The sequence below is a fragment of the Gnatocerus cornutus genome, chromosome 3, assembly GCF_029298725.1.
Source record: "Gnatocerus cornutus isolate USDA-ARS CGAHR chromosome 3, icGnaCorn1.1, whole genome shotgun sequence".
NCBI classification, from domain to species: domain Eukaryota; kingdom Metazoa; phylum Arthropoda; class Insecta; order Coleoptera; family Tenebrionidae; genus Gnatocerus; species Gnatocerus cornutus.
This window is the reverse complement of record NC_142235.1, coordinates 21,076,318-21,091,111: the sequence shown is the minus strand read 5'-3', so window position 1 is coordinate 21,091,111 and position 14,794 is coordinate 21,076,318. Positions and strand designations below refer to the sequence as shown.

General features: G+C 35.1%; 2 protein-coding genes and 1 long non-coding RNA gene across 3 annotated transcripts; all 3 read right to left on the bottom strand.

Annotated features, from left to right (window-relative positions):
- Window positions 1–542: 542 nt before the first annotated feature.
- On the bottom strand, window positions 543–4,541 carry LOC148178099 (uncharacterized). Its single transcript, XM_088032789.1, has 3 exons — window positions 4,426–4,541; window positions 4,022–4,377; window positions 543–623 (listed from the first exon to the last, which is right to left on the bottom strand). The coding sequence occupies exons 1-2, from the start codon at window positions 4,438–4,440 to the stop codon at window positions 4,078–4,080; spliced, it is 315 nt and encodes a 104-aa protein (XP_087888915.1). The 5' UTR covers window positions 4,441–4,541; the 3' UTR covers window positions 543–623; window positions 4,022–4,077.
- A 1,658-nt stretch (window positions 4,542–6,199) lies between these two features.
- Window positions 6,200–7,184, bottom strand: LOC148178098 (uncharacterized). Its single transcript, XR_015769797.1, has 2 exons — window positions 7,101–7,184; window positions 6,200–6,472 (listed from the first exon to the last, which is right to left on the bottom strand). It is a non-coding gene; the product is annotated as an uncharacterized LOC148178098 (long non-coding RNA).
- A 2,298-nt stretch (window positions 7,185–9,482) lies between these two features.
- Window positions 9,483–13,481, bottom strand: LOC148178097 (uncharacterized). The gene is made up of 3 exons (XM_088032860.1): window positions 13,366–13,481; window positions 12,962–13,317; window positions 9,483–9,563 (listed from the first exon to the last, which is right to left on the bottom strand). Exons 1-2 carry the CDS (start codon window positions 13,378–13,380, stop codon window positions 13,018–13,020), a joined length of 315 nt encoding a protein of 104 aa, XP_087888986.1. The 5' UTR covers window positions 13,381–13,481; the 3' UTR covers window positions 9,483–9,563; window positions 12,962–13,017.
- Window positions 13,482–14,794: the final 1,313 nt, after the last annotated feature.

Here is a 14,794-nt window from a genome sequence, read left to right as displayed (position 1 = left end):
TATTAACAAAGTCGTAAATCTTAAATCAAAGTTCAGATTCGTTTTTCTGAGGTTAAAATTAACAAGTTAACTAGTTTATTGTATTTATTTACACCGAAAAGTGAGAGAAGTTTTTCCATAAAAGCCACCTAGCGGAATAACGCCGAAGTTGATAGTTCACGCCTCCTCTCACCAGAGGGCTAAACTTTTGTTTTTAAAACTTACAATTTTTGAATCAAAACCATTTGCAGGAATAAGGAAGAATGATAAAAAACAATACCCTCAAATTAAACTAAAGGAGTATTAATAAAATAAAAAAACACAAACTCGACACTCTCCCTCCTTCTTGCAAAAAGTGTGAAAAAGTTTCATTAGGAACATGTTTGTTGGCTTACCTAAAAAAGACGAGGGAAACAATCTGAAATGGACGAAGCTATCCATTCTTAATTAATGGTAATTGATTATTGCTCTAATTCCAACTGATCCAAGAGCCAAGAGCCAAGGTTAGTCCTTCGCAAGTGGCGCTTCCTCAAAAATATCTCATTTAACGACTTCTTCAATTCTTGTAGATCATTGTTGTTTTTATATGCTGATGTAACCGCAGCCAGCTTGTCGGACATTTCAGTGCTCATTTCTTTTTCCGACTAAAACAAACCAAATAGTTTTAGGTGTTCATCTTCCTCTGATACTACAAAAGCCATGACATCATAAAGACACTAAATTTAAATCCCAAATTTGCAATCTGCGTAAAATTCTGCGTTCACTGATGTATAATAACTCAAGTTTACTCTAAAAAATAAGCGAGATATCGATATGAGAAGTTTGGCCATAGTTTTAGTCATGAATTTTTGCGAAAATTTGCAAATTTCGACTTTTGGAAAATCTAAAAACGATTTCTTATGTAAAAAATCGCGAGAAAAACGATGCCGCAAACCGCATTCCAATATCTGAAATAGTTTTCGAGATATCGAGCATGAATTGTTTGGAACCTTCAAAAATTTGGCCATCTGGCGACAACCGAAAAATTCAAACGGCCATAACTCAGTTATTTGTTGTCGGATCTGAATTTAAATTCCAGATTTGGATTCAGCGTGAGATTCTGCGTAAAATGAGTCAAAATTTATTGAGTTTACCTACGAAATAAAGAAAGCATTGACCAAAAACTGTTTGGAAGTGGTCATTTTGGGGTGATTTTCAATCAATGTTTTCAAAATGAAAATGACGTTTAATAGCATTGAATTATATATCAGTCGAAAGAGGAGCTCAAAATCTATCCACTGGCCCAATTTGAGATCGATCAAACAAACGGTTTACGAGTTATGGTGAAAAATAAAAAAAAATAAAAATTTTCATCGTTTGAGTCGCAATTTTTTTTCGCGAAAAATCGACTATCGAATTTTGGGCTTTTAAGCACTTTTTCTAACGTAAAATGAGCCGAGAAAAACGATGGCGCAAACCGCATCTCAATATCTCTAATAGTTTCCGAGATATTTAACTTTGAAAATTGGGAAAAATGAGAAAAAATGAAAATCAACTATCCGAAACTTTGATCGGCCATAACTCGGTTATTTGTTGTCGGATCTGAATTTAAATCCCAGATTTGGAATCTGCGTAAAATTCTGCGTTCACTGATGTATAATAACTCGAGTTTACTCTAAAAAATAAGCGAGATATCGATATGAGAAGTTTGGCCATAGTTTTAGTCATGAATTTTTGCGAAAATTTGCAAATTTCGACTTTTGGAAAATCTAAAAACGATTTCTTATGTAAAAAATCGCGAGAAAAACGATGCCGCAAACCGCATTCCAATATCTGAAATAGTTTTCGAGATATCGAGCATGAATTGTTTGGAACCTTCAAAAATTTGGCCATCTGGCGACAACCCAAAAATTCAAACGGCCATAACTCAGTTATTTGTTGTCGGATCTGAATTTAAATTCCAGATTTGGATTCAGCGTGAGATTCTGCGTAAAATGAGTCAAAATTTATTGAGTTTACCTACGAAATAAAGAAAGCATTGACCAAAAACTGTTTGGAAGTGGTCATTTTGGGGTGATTTTCAATCAATGTTTTCAAAATGAAAATGACGTTTAATAGCATTGAATTATATATCAGTCGAAAGAGGAGCTCAAAATCTATCCACTGGCCCAATTTGAGATCGATCAAACAAACGGTTTACGAGTTATGGTCAAAAATAAAAAAATTGAAAAATTTTCATCGTTTGAGTCGCAATTTTTTTTCGCGAAAAATCGACTATCAAATTTTCGACTTTTAAGCACTTTTTCTGACGTAAAATGAGCCGAGAAAAACGATGGCGCAAACCGCATCTCAATATCTCTAATAGTTTCCGAGATATTTAACTTTGAAAATTGGGAAAAATGAGAAAAAATGAAAATCAACTATCCGAAATTTTGATCAGCCATAACTCAGTTATTTGTTGTCGGATCTGAATTTAAATCCCAGATTTGGAATCTGCGTAAAATTCTGCGTTCAACGATGTATAATAACTCGAGTTTACTCTAAAAAATAAGCGAGATATCGATATGAGAAGTTTGGCCATAGTTTTAGTCATGAATTTTTGCGAAAATTTGCAAATTTCGACTTTTGGAAAATCTAAAAACGATTTCTTATGTAAAAAATCGCGAGAAAAACGATGCCGCAAACCGCATTCCAATATCTGAAATAGTTTTAGAGATATCGAGCATGAATTGTTTGGAACCTTCAAAAATTTGGCCATCTGGCGACAACCCAAAAATTCAAACGGCCATAACTCAGTTATTTGTTGTCGGATCTGAATTTAAATTCCAGACTTGGATTCAGCGTGAGATTCTGCGTAAAATGAGTCAAAATTTATTGAGTTTACCCAAGAAATAAAGAAAGCATTGACCAAAAACTGTTTGGAAGTGGTCATTTTGGGGTGATTTTCAATCACTATTTTTAATGTAAAAACGACGTTTAATACCTTTGTATTATATATCATTCGAAAGAGGAGCTCGAAATCTATCTACTGGCTCAATTTGAGATCGATCAAACAAACGGTTTAGGAGTTATGGCCAAAAATAAAAAAAAATAAAAATTTTCATCGTTTGAGTCGCAATTTTTTTTCGCGAAAAATCGACCATCGAATTTTGGGCTTTTAAGCACTTTTTCTAACGTAAAATGAGCCGAGAAAAACGATGGCGCAAACCGCATCTCAATATCTCTAATAGTTTCCGAGATATTTAACTTTGAAAATTGGGAAAAATGAGAAAAAATGAAAATCAACTATCCGAAACTTTGATCGGCCATAACTCGGTTATTTGTTGTCGGATCTGAATTTAAATCCCAGATTTGGAATCTGCGTAAAATTCTGCGTTCACTGATGTATAATAACTCGAGTTTACTCTAAAAAATAAGCGAGATATCGATATGAGAAGTTTGGCCATAGTTTTAGTCATGAATTTTTGCAAAAATTTGCAAATTTCGACTTTTGGAAAATCTAAAAACGATTTCTTATGTAAAAAATCGCGAGAAAAACGATGCCGCAAACCGCATTCCAATATCTGAAATAGTTTTCGAGATATCGAGCATGAATTGTTTGGAACCTTCAAAAATTTGGCCATCTGGCGACAACCCAAAAATTCAAACGGCCATAACTCAGTTATTTGTTGTCGGATCTGAATTTAAATTCCAGATTTGGATTCAGCGTGAGATTCTGCGTAAAATGAGTCAAAATTTATTGAGTTTACCTACGAAATAAAGAAAGCATTGACCAAAAACTGTTTGGAAGTGGTCATTTTGGGGTGATTTTCAATCACTATTTTTAATGTAAAAACGACGTTTAATTTCGACTTTTGGAAAATCTAAAAACGATTTCTTATGTAAAAAATCGCGAGAAAAACGATGCCGCAAACCGCATTCCAAAATTACGAATTTTACTGCATGTGACCATCAAATGCACTCGTCTAAAGTTGGTAGCAGCCCCTAGGGATGTTTATTGGTAACAGTTAACGTCTAGCGCAAGTTTGCCAAAAACCATAAATGGAGAGAAAAGAAAACAAACCTTCCATCCTTCCTCAAACAAGCAGCGATGCATCCAGAATTCCAGATCTCGCGTTTTCAAAAAACCAATAAAAATTCTCTATAAACTTCCATTCCTTGATGTTTCTTTGACTTCACAAAATAGCTGACAAGACACCAGATGACCTTCAGAGCCTTTGTAGTATTTTCTTTCTTGACAACTGCATCTCGATGATACTTTGTTTCCGTTGGTTGAGTTCCTTTGAGCCTTCTCTGGAGAAACACTCGTTTTTTGCTTGTAGACTCATCAGGTTTGAAAACGTTGCAAACTTCGTGCTCCCGCAATGAAATCAGCAACACTCTGAACATTTCCCAGTCACTGAACGACATCATCAACCACTGGAAAAAGAACATTTGACTTTGACTTAAAACATGTTTAAATTTAACCTTTTTCATCCACATTGCAGTAAAGCAGCACCTTTTTCATGATGTTATGCTCCTTGATCAATTCACTGTTCTCTGGGAGCACTGAATGGGTGGTTTCTTCAATTCTGTGCAATAACTTGCAGAGTCCTTTAGCGTTGAGCGACGACAACCGCCTTTTCGACATCTTAGGCTATGGGTATCATCCATCGATTCAGTCTCTTAATAATAAACTCTGGTAATGAAGTTGGAACCTGAAATACCACGAAACATTTCAAGGCTGGAATTCAAACAGTTTTCAGCTTACCTGCGTTTAAAAATTTCAAAAAGACCCATCAATTTGTTGCAAATCAACTCCAACTCTAAATAGCTTCAAATGAACTTCTTAACTTGTGTAATTTCTTTGCTACCATGCCCAGAAGAACGAGAAAGTAAACAGTAAAGAATTCTGGTAGTCTCTTGTGCAAGCAGGATCGTTGTTAATCATTTGTTGTACTCTGAAAATAAGTTTAGTAAATCATGAACATAACCTCAATGTGTGCTGTCAAAATATTCAAGTTAAGACATACGTTAAGATAGAGAAACAATACCATTTTTAAATAATTAATAGAATCGTAACCAAGTCGTGAATGTTAAATCAGACTTCAGATTCTTACTCCTGAGGACAAAATTAATAAAAAGAGTATTTTCTTGCTTTAATTTTCATCGAAAAACTGCAAACCAAATAAAAGTTTCAAAAATTAATAAAAAATTAACGGAGCGTCGGATCGAAAAATCTTTGACGGATTCTTGTTCCTGAGGTCCAAATTGATGGAAAAAGTCGGTTTCAAAGAGATTTTATTTTTTGTCAAAATCGCCAAAATCCATGGATTAACCCCTTTGAACTTTTTTTGGCGAAAAACACGAAAGTTTTCAGATCGACACGAAACTTTGCACATGGCATAATTTGACATTTCTACATCCATTTCTGGTCTCCGTTCCTCGCTATCTGTGAGATTTTTTGAGAAAATGCAAATTAAAAATTTTAAAATTCAATTTCCCGCGTCAAGCAATCTGTCAACGAAGCATAGAAGCTAGGACATGCGTCAACAGTCTTTAGTCCATAAATAATATTAAATAAAATATTAACAAAGTCGTAAATCTTAAATCAAAGTTTTGATTCGTTTTTCTGAGGTTAAAATTAACAAGTTAAGTAGTTTATTGTATTTATTTACACCGAAAAATGAATGCATAATGTGTGTATAATTGGTTGCCTATCTACATTGAAAATTTTAAGTAAACTTATAATTACGTTTTGAATCCGACTTTAGAGTACAGAATCTTGTTCCTGAAGTCTAAATTAATAAAAAAAAATGTTTTAAGAAGGTGTCGATTAAATTTCAAATATCAGTCGCGAAGAAACCTGTTTAGTTTTCAACCAATCACACACAGCCCAAATAAGAACCGGCAAATTTAAAGAAATTTATTAATAACACAAACATTAACATGAATAAATTAATGAGTACAAAGTTTCTACTTAAAAACTACAACAGGACTTAGAAAGACGTTGAAAACCGCCTCGACTACACTCCTTACATTAAATCTCGCTTCTTTCGGTCTTTTGACCGTCGTTAAATTGTTGTTACTACAAGCGAGACAGCCGATTTCGTCTAACCCGACTTGTACCTTGAACCCCCCACCTCGTTGTTGAAAAGTGTCCCCCCTTAAAATCCCCGCTTGCACTTTCGTGGTGATTTCGAACGTGTACAAGTTGTACCTCTTGTCGATTTGATCGCGCTGTAAAACGAGCTGCACTCTTCGCGGACTGCTTGCGTGATCGAAGATGGTGCGAAAACTGTTCGAAACCGAGCGGATTTTAATATCGTTTTTCAGTTTTCTGGGTTGATTTCAGGAGGATTAGAACCGAGAAGACGACTTGGATGAAAGCCGTGAATTTCTTGTACCGTGTTTGGGCGGTGAGGACCACGAAGAGGCAGAGAGACTGAAGATGAGGCCGGTGAAAACGAAGAAGGGCTAAGCTTCCGCGGAGTCAACGTCACGTGCATCGGAAGTCGTGGAACTCTCGCTTCACCTGCAACATTTGGAACGTGACAACTTGTCACTAGCATCAGCACCACCAGCAGCTGCGTTTCTGACTTCGCCAAAAAGAAAAAGGCTAGGAACCATACCAACTTCAAGTACAAGATCTTAAGGGCTAGATGTGGGTGGAGAATCGACCTCTGGACGGACCAAAGGGATGTGATCCAAAGCCTTCAGATCAGGATGGGATTAACAATGGGTAAATGTCCGTGGGAATAATCCACCGTGGCCGATGGGTAAAATGATGTATAATAACGCAAGTTTACACCAAAAAACAAGCGAGATATCGATATGAGAAGTTTGGCATTGTTTTTTTAATCATGAATTTTCGCGAAAATTTGTTTCATAAAAATATTATAATCTTCTATAACTAGACATTTAACAATCGTAGATAATATATATTAAAGAGCCACTTTGGGGTGATAAAAAATGACATAATAATTAAGTAGAAGCGAAAATTGCAAACGATTTGAGCACTTGTTTAGAAATGATAAGACAACAACGCTCGAATTCTGTTTTCGTGTTTGACGATCATCGCCTTCAACTTTCTTATTTCGTCGGCGAATTCTGGCAACGTTTTCTCCTAAATCAACAAAATTAGTTTAAGAAAAACCACAAACCTAAACTTGTGTTTGGTTTTGAGTCTTCCCCGATTTCGAAGAGCTTCGACACAGAAATGATCGCTTTCGATTCCATCCTTGAGCGAAATCAACAGACTCTTCAGTCGACAGCGCGCGTATCTGGATAGTCCGGTCAGTCCGGAGTTGTTTAGCCTCTAAAACCTCGAGATTTCGCATCCTCTCTTCGGCATCATTCCTATGCCTGAGTTGAGTGTTGATGTAATATCACGCCTTCCACCATCTTCCTTCCTGCAAGAAGTGTAAAAAAGTTTCATCAAGAACATGTTTGTTTATCTCACCTGAAAAACTCTTCTTACTCTGTGCAGTCAATTGCTGTTTCTTCACGGCAAAGCTTTTAATTGCGCCTGCTTCTTGACCAACAGGAAAGACAACAAAGTTGTGTTAAGCTGCAACTAAGAGATTAAGGTGAGACCATGAATGGAGAGAAAAGAAAACAAACAAACCTTCCATCCTTCCTGAACAAACAGATCTCGCGTTTTCAAGAAACCAATAAATGATGTTTCCTTGACTTCACAAAATAGCTCACAAGACACCAGATGACCTTCAGAGCCTTTGTAGTACATATTTTCTTTCTTGACAACTGCATCTCGATGATGCTCTGTTTCCGTTGGTTGAGTTCCTTTGGCTCTTCTCTAGAGGAGAATACTCGTTTTCTGCTCGTAGACTCAACATTGCAAACTTCGTGCTCCCGCAATGCAATAAGGCAACACTTGAAACATCTCCCAGTCACTGAACGACATCTTCAACCACTGGAAAAAGAACATTTGACTTTGAATTTAACCTTTTTCATCCATATTGCAGTAAAGCAGCACCTTTTTCGTGATGGATCAATTCACTGTACTCTGGGAGCACTGAATGGGTGGTTTCTTCAATTCTGTGCAATAACTTGCAGAGTCCTTCAGCGTTGAGCGACGACAACCGCCTTTTCGACATCTTAGGCTATGGGTATCATCCATCGATTCAGTCTCTTTAATAATAAACTCTGGTAATGAAGTTGGAACCTGGAAATACCACGAAACATTTCAAGGCTGGAATTCAAACAGTTTTCAGCTTACCTGCGTTTAAAAATTTCAATAAAGACCCATCAATTTGTTGCAAATCAACTCCAACTCTAAATAGCTTCAAATGAACTTCTTAACTTGTGTAATTTCTTTGCTACCATGCCCAGAAGAACGAGAAAGTAAACAGTAAAGAATTCTGGTAGTTTCTTGTTAAATCATGAACATAACCTCAATGTGTGCTGTCAAAATAGTCAAGTTAAGACATACGTTAAGATAGAGACACAATAATTTTTAATAATTAATAGAATCGTAACCAAGTCGTGAATGTTAAATCAGACTTTAGATTCTTACTCCTGAGGACAAAATTAATAAAAAGAGTATTTTCTTGCTTTAATTTTCATCGAAAAACTGCAAACCAAATAAAAGTTTGAAAAATTAATAAAACATTAACGGAGCGTCTGATCGAAAAATCTTTGACGGATTCTTGTTCCTGAGGTCCAAATTGATGGAAAAAGTCGGTTTCAAAGAGATTTTATTTTTTGTCGAAATCGCCAAAAATCCATGATGTTTAGTCTTTGAACTTTTTTTGGCGAAAAACGCGAAAGTTCGCAGATCGACACGAAACTATGCACATGGCATAATTTGACATTTCCACATCCATTTTTGGTCTCCGTTCCTCGCTATCTGCAAGATTTTTTGAGAAAATGCAAATTAAAAATTTTAAAATTCAATTTCCCGCGTCAAGCAATCTGTCAACGAAGCATAGAAGCTAGGACATGCGTCAACAGTCTTTAGTCCATAAATAATATTAAATAAAATATTAACAAAGTCGTAAATCTTAAATCAAAGTTCAGATTCGTTTTTCTGAGGTTAAAATTAACAAGTTAACTAGTTTATTGTATTTATTTACACCGAAAAGTGAGAGAAGTTTTTCCATAAAAGCCACCTAGCGGAATAACGCCGAAGTTGATAGTTCACGCCTCCTCTCACCAGAGGGCTAAACTTTTGTTTTTAAAACTTACAATTTTTGAATCAAAACCATTTGCAGGAATAAGGAAGAATGATAAAAAACAATACCCTCAAATTAAACTAAAGGAGTATTAATAAAATAAAAAAACACAAACTCGACACTCTCCCTCCTTCTTGCAAAAAGTGTGAAAAAGTTTCATTAGGAACATGTTTGTTGGCTTACCTAAAAAAGACGAGGGAAACAATCTGAAATGGACGAAGCTATCCATTCTTAATTAATGGTAATTGATTATTGCTCTAATTCCAACTGATCCAAGAGCCAAGAGCCAAGGTTAGTCCTTCGCAAGTGGCGCTTCCTCAAAAATATCTCATTTAACGACTTCTTCAATTCTTGTAGATCATTGTTGTTTTTATATGCTGATGTAACCGCAGCCAGCTTGTCGGACATTTCAGTGCTCATTTCTTTTTCCGACTAAAACAAACCAAATAGTTTTAGGTGTTCATCTTCCTCTGATACTACAAAAGCCATGACATCATAAAGACACTAAATTTAAATCCCAAATTTGCAATCTGCGTAAAATTCTGCGTTCACTGATGTATAATAACTCAAGTTTACTCTAAAAAATAAGCGAGATATCGATATGAGAAGTTTGGCCATAGTTTTAGTCATGAATTTTTGCAAAAATTTGCAAATTTCGACTTTTGGAAAATCTAAAAACGATTTCTTATGTAAAAAATCGCGAGAAAAACGATGCCGCAAACCGCATTCCAATATCTGAAATAGTTTTCGAGATATCGAGCATGAATTGTTTGGAACCTTCAAAAATTTGGCCATCTGGCGACAACCGAAAAATTCAAACGGCCATAACTCAGTTATTTGTTGTCGGATCTGAATTTAAATTCCAGATTTGGATTCAGCGTGAGATTCTGCGTAAAATGAGTCAAAATTTATTGAGTTTACCTACGAAATAAAGAAAGCATTGACCAAAAACTGTTTGGAAGTGGTCATTTTGGGGTGATTTTCAATCAATGTTTTCAAAATGAAAATGACGTTTAATAGCATTGAATTATATATCAGTCGAAAGAGGAGCTCAAAATCTATCCACTGGCCCAATTTGAGATCGATCAAACAAACGGTTTACGAGTTATGGTCAAAAATAAAAAAAAATAAAAATTTTCATCGTTTGAGTCGCAATTTTTTTTCGCGAAAAATCGACTATCGAATTTTGGGCTTTTAAGCACTTTTTCTAACGTAAAATGAGCCGAGAAAAACGATGGCGCAAACCGCATCTCAATATCTCTAATAGTTTCCGAGATATTTAACTTTGAAAATTGGGAAAAATGAGAAAAAATGAAAATCAACTATCCGAAACTTTGATCGGCCATAACTCGGTTATTTGTTGTCGGATCTGAATTTAAATCCCAGATTTGGAATCTGCGTAAAATTCTGCGTTCACTGATGTATAATAACTCGAGTTTACTCTAAAAAATAAGCGAGATATCGATATGAGAAGTTTGGCCATAGTTTTAGTCATGAATTTTTGCGAAAATTTGCAAATTTCGACTTTTGGAAAATCTAAAAACGATTTCTTATGTAAAAAATCGCGAGAAAAACGATGCCGCAAACCGCATTCCAATATCTGAAATAGTTTTCGAGATATCGAGCATGAATTGTTTGGAACCTTCAAAAATTTGGCCATCTGGCGACAACCCAAAAATTCAAACGGCCATAACTCAGTTATTTGTTGTCGGATCTGAATTTAAATCCCAGATTTGGATTCAGCGTGAGATTCTGCGTAAAATGAGTCAAAATTTATTGAGTTTACCTACGAAATAAAGAAAGCATTGACCAAAAACTGTTTGGAAGTGGTCATTTTGGGGTGATTTTCAATCAATGTTTTCAAAATGAAAATGACGTTTAATAGCATTGAATTATATATCAGTCGAAAGAGGAGCTCAAAATCTATCCACTGGCCCAATTTGAGATCGATCAAACAAACGGTTTACGAGTTATGGTCAAAAATAAAAAAATTGAAAAATTTTCATCGTTTGAGTCGCAATTTTTTTTCGCGAAAAATCGACTATCAAATTTTCGACTTTTAAGCACTTTTTCTGACGTAAAATGAGCCGAGAAAAACGATGGCGCAAACCGCATCTCAATATCTCTAATAGTTTCCGAGATATTTAACTTTGAAAATTGGGAAAAATGAGAAAAAATGAAAATCAACTATCCGAAATTTTGATCAGCCATAACTCAGTTATTTGTTGTCGGATCTGAATTTAAATCCCAGATTTGGAATCTGCGTAAAATTCTGCGTTCAACGATGTATAATAACTCGAGTTTACTCTAAAAAATAAGCGAGATATCGATATGAGAAGTTTGGCCATAGTTTTAGTCATGAATTTTTGCGAAAATTTGCAAATTTCGACTTTTGGAAAATCTAAAAACGATTTCTTATGTAAAAAATCGCGAGAAAAACGATGCCGCAAACCGCATTCCAATATCTGAAATAGTTTTAGAGATATCGAGCATGAATTGTTTGGAACCTTCAAAAATTTGGCCATCTGGCGACAACCCAAAAATTCAAACGGCCATAACTCAGTTATTTGTTGTCGGATCTGAATTTAAATTCCAGACTTGGATTCAGCGTGAGATTCTGCGTAAAATGAGTCAAAATTTATTGAGTTTACCCAAGAAATAAAGAAAGCATTGACCAAAAACTGTTTGGAAGTGGTCATTTTGGGGTGATTTTCAATCACTATTTTTAATGTAAAAACGACGTTTAATACCTTTGTATTATATATCATTCGAAAGAGGAGCTCGAAATCTATCTACTGGCTCAATTTGAGATCGATCAAACAAACGGTTTAGGAGTTATGGCCAAAAATAAAAAAAAATAAAAATTTTCATCGTTTGAGTCGCAATTTTTTTTCGCGAAAAATCGACCATCGAATTTTGGGCTTTTAAGCACTTTTTCTAACGTAAAATGAGCCGAGAAAAACGATGGCGCAAACCGCATCTCAATATCTCTAATAGTTTCCGAGATATTTAACTTTGAAAATTGGGAAAAATGAGAAAAAATGAAAATCAACTATCCGAAACTTTGATCGGCCATAACTCGGTTATTTGTTGTCGGATCTGAATTTAAATCCCAGATTTGGAATCTGCGTAAAATTCTGCGTTCACTGATGTATAATAACTCGAGTTTACTCTAAAAAATAAGCGAGATATCGATATGAGAAGTTTGGCCATAGTTTTAGTCATGAATTTTTGCAAAAATTTGCAAATTTCGACTTTTGGAAAATCTAAAAACGATTTCTTATGTAAAAAATCGCGAGAAAAACGATGCCGCAAACCGCATTCCAATATCTGAAATAGTTTTCGAGATATCGAGCATGAATTGTTTGGAACCTTCAAAAATTTGGCCATCTGGCGACAACCCAAAAATTCAAACGGCCATAACTCAGTTATTTGTTGTCGGATCTGAATTTAAATTCCAGATTTGGATTCAGCGTGAGATTCTGCGTAAAATGAGTCAAAATTTATTGAGTTTACCTACGAAATAAAGAAAGCATTGACCAAAAACTGTTTGGAAGTGGTCATTTTGGGGTGATTTTCAATCACTATTTTTAATGTAAAAACGACGTTTAATTTCGACTTTTGGAAAATCTAAAAACGATTTCTTATGTAAAAAATCGCGAGAAAAACGATGCCGCAAACCGCATTCCAAAATTACGAATTTTACTGCATGTGACCATCAAATGCACTCGTCTAAAGTTGGTAGCAGCCCCTAGGGATGTTTATTGGTAACAGTTAACGTCTAGCGCAAGTTTGCCAAAAACCATAAATGGAGAGAAAAGAAAACAAACCTTCCATCCTTCCTCAAACAAGCAGCGATGCATCCAGAATTCCAGATCTCGCGTTTTCAAAAAACCAATAAAAATTCTCTATAAACTTCCATTCCTTGATGTTTCTTTGACTTCACAAAATAGCTGACAAGACACCAGATGACCTTCAGAGCCTTTGTAGTATTTTCTTTCTTGACAACTGCATCTCGATGATACTTTGTTTCCGTTGGTTGAGTTCCTTTGAGCCTTCTCTGGAGAAACACTCGTTTTTTGCTTGTAGACTCATCAGGTTTGAAAACGTTGCAAACTTCGTGCTCCCGCAATGAAATCAGCAACACTCTGAACATTTCCCAGTCACTGAACGACATCATCAACCACTGGAAAAAGAACATTTGACTTTGACTTAAAACATGTTTAAATTTAACCTTTTTCATCCACATTGCAGTAAAGCAGCACCTTTTTCATGATGTTATGCTCCTTGATCAATTCACTGTTCTCTGGGAGCACTGAATGGGTGGTTTCTTCAATTCTGTGCAATAACTTGCAGAGTCCTTTAGCGTTGAGCGACGACAACCGCCTTTTCGACATCTTAGGCTATGGGTATCATCCATCGATTCAGTCTCTTAATAATAAACTCTGGTAATGAAGTTGGAACCTGAAATACCACGAAACATTTCAAGGCTGGAATTCAAACAGTTTTCAGCTTACCTGCGTTTAAAAATTTCAAAAAGACCCATCAATTTGTTGCAAATCAACTCCAACTCTAAATAGCTTCAAATGAACTTCTTAACTTGTGTAATTTCTTTGCTACCATGCCCAGAAGAACGAGAAAGTAAACAGTAAAGAATTCTGGTAGTCTCTTGTGCAAGCAGGATCGTTGTTAATCATTTGTTGTACTCTGAAAATAAGTTTAGTAAATCATGAACATAACCTCAATGTGTGCTGTCAAAATATTCAAGTTAAGACATACGTTAAGATAGAGAAACAATACCATTTTTAAATAATTAATAGAATCGTAACCAAGTCGTGAATGTTAAATCAGACTTCAGATTCTTACTCCTGAGGACAAAATTAATAAAAAGAGTATTTTCTTGCTTTAATTTTCATCGAAAAACTGCAAACCAAATAAAAGTTTCAAAAATTAATAAAAAATTAACGGAGCGTCGGATCGAAAAATCTTTGACGGATTCTTGTTCCTGAGGTCCAAATTGATGGAAAAAGTCGGTTTCAAAGAGATTTTATTTTTTGTCAAAATCGCCAAAATCCATGGATTAACCCCTTTGAACTTTTTTTGGCGAAAAACACGAAAGTTTTCAGATCGACACGAAACTTTGCACATGGCATAATTTGACATTTCTACATCCATTTCTGGTCTCCGTTCCTCGCTATCTGTGAGATTTTTTGAGAAAATGCAAATTAAAAATTTTAAAATTCAATTTCCCGCGTCAAGCAATCTGTCAACGAAGCATAGAAGCTAGGACATGCGTCAACAGTCTTTAGTCCATAAATAATATTAAATAAAATATTAACAAAGTCGTAAATCTTAAATCAAAGTTTTGATTCGTTTTTCTGAGGTTAAAATTAACAAGTTAAGTAGTTTATTGTATTTATTTACACCGAAAAATGAATGCATAATGTGTGTATAATTGGTTGCCTATCTACATTGAAAATTTTAAGTAAACTTATAATTACGTTTTGAATCCGACTTTAGAGTACAGAATCTTGTTCCTGAAGTCTAAATTAATAAAAAAAAATGTTTTAAGAAGGTGTCGATTAAATTTCAAATATCAGTCGCGAAGAAACCTGTTTAGTTTTCAACCAATCACACACAGCCCAAATAAGAACCGGCAAATT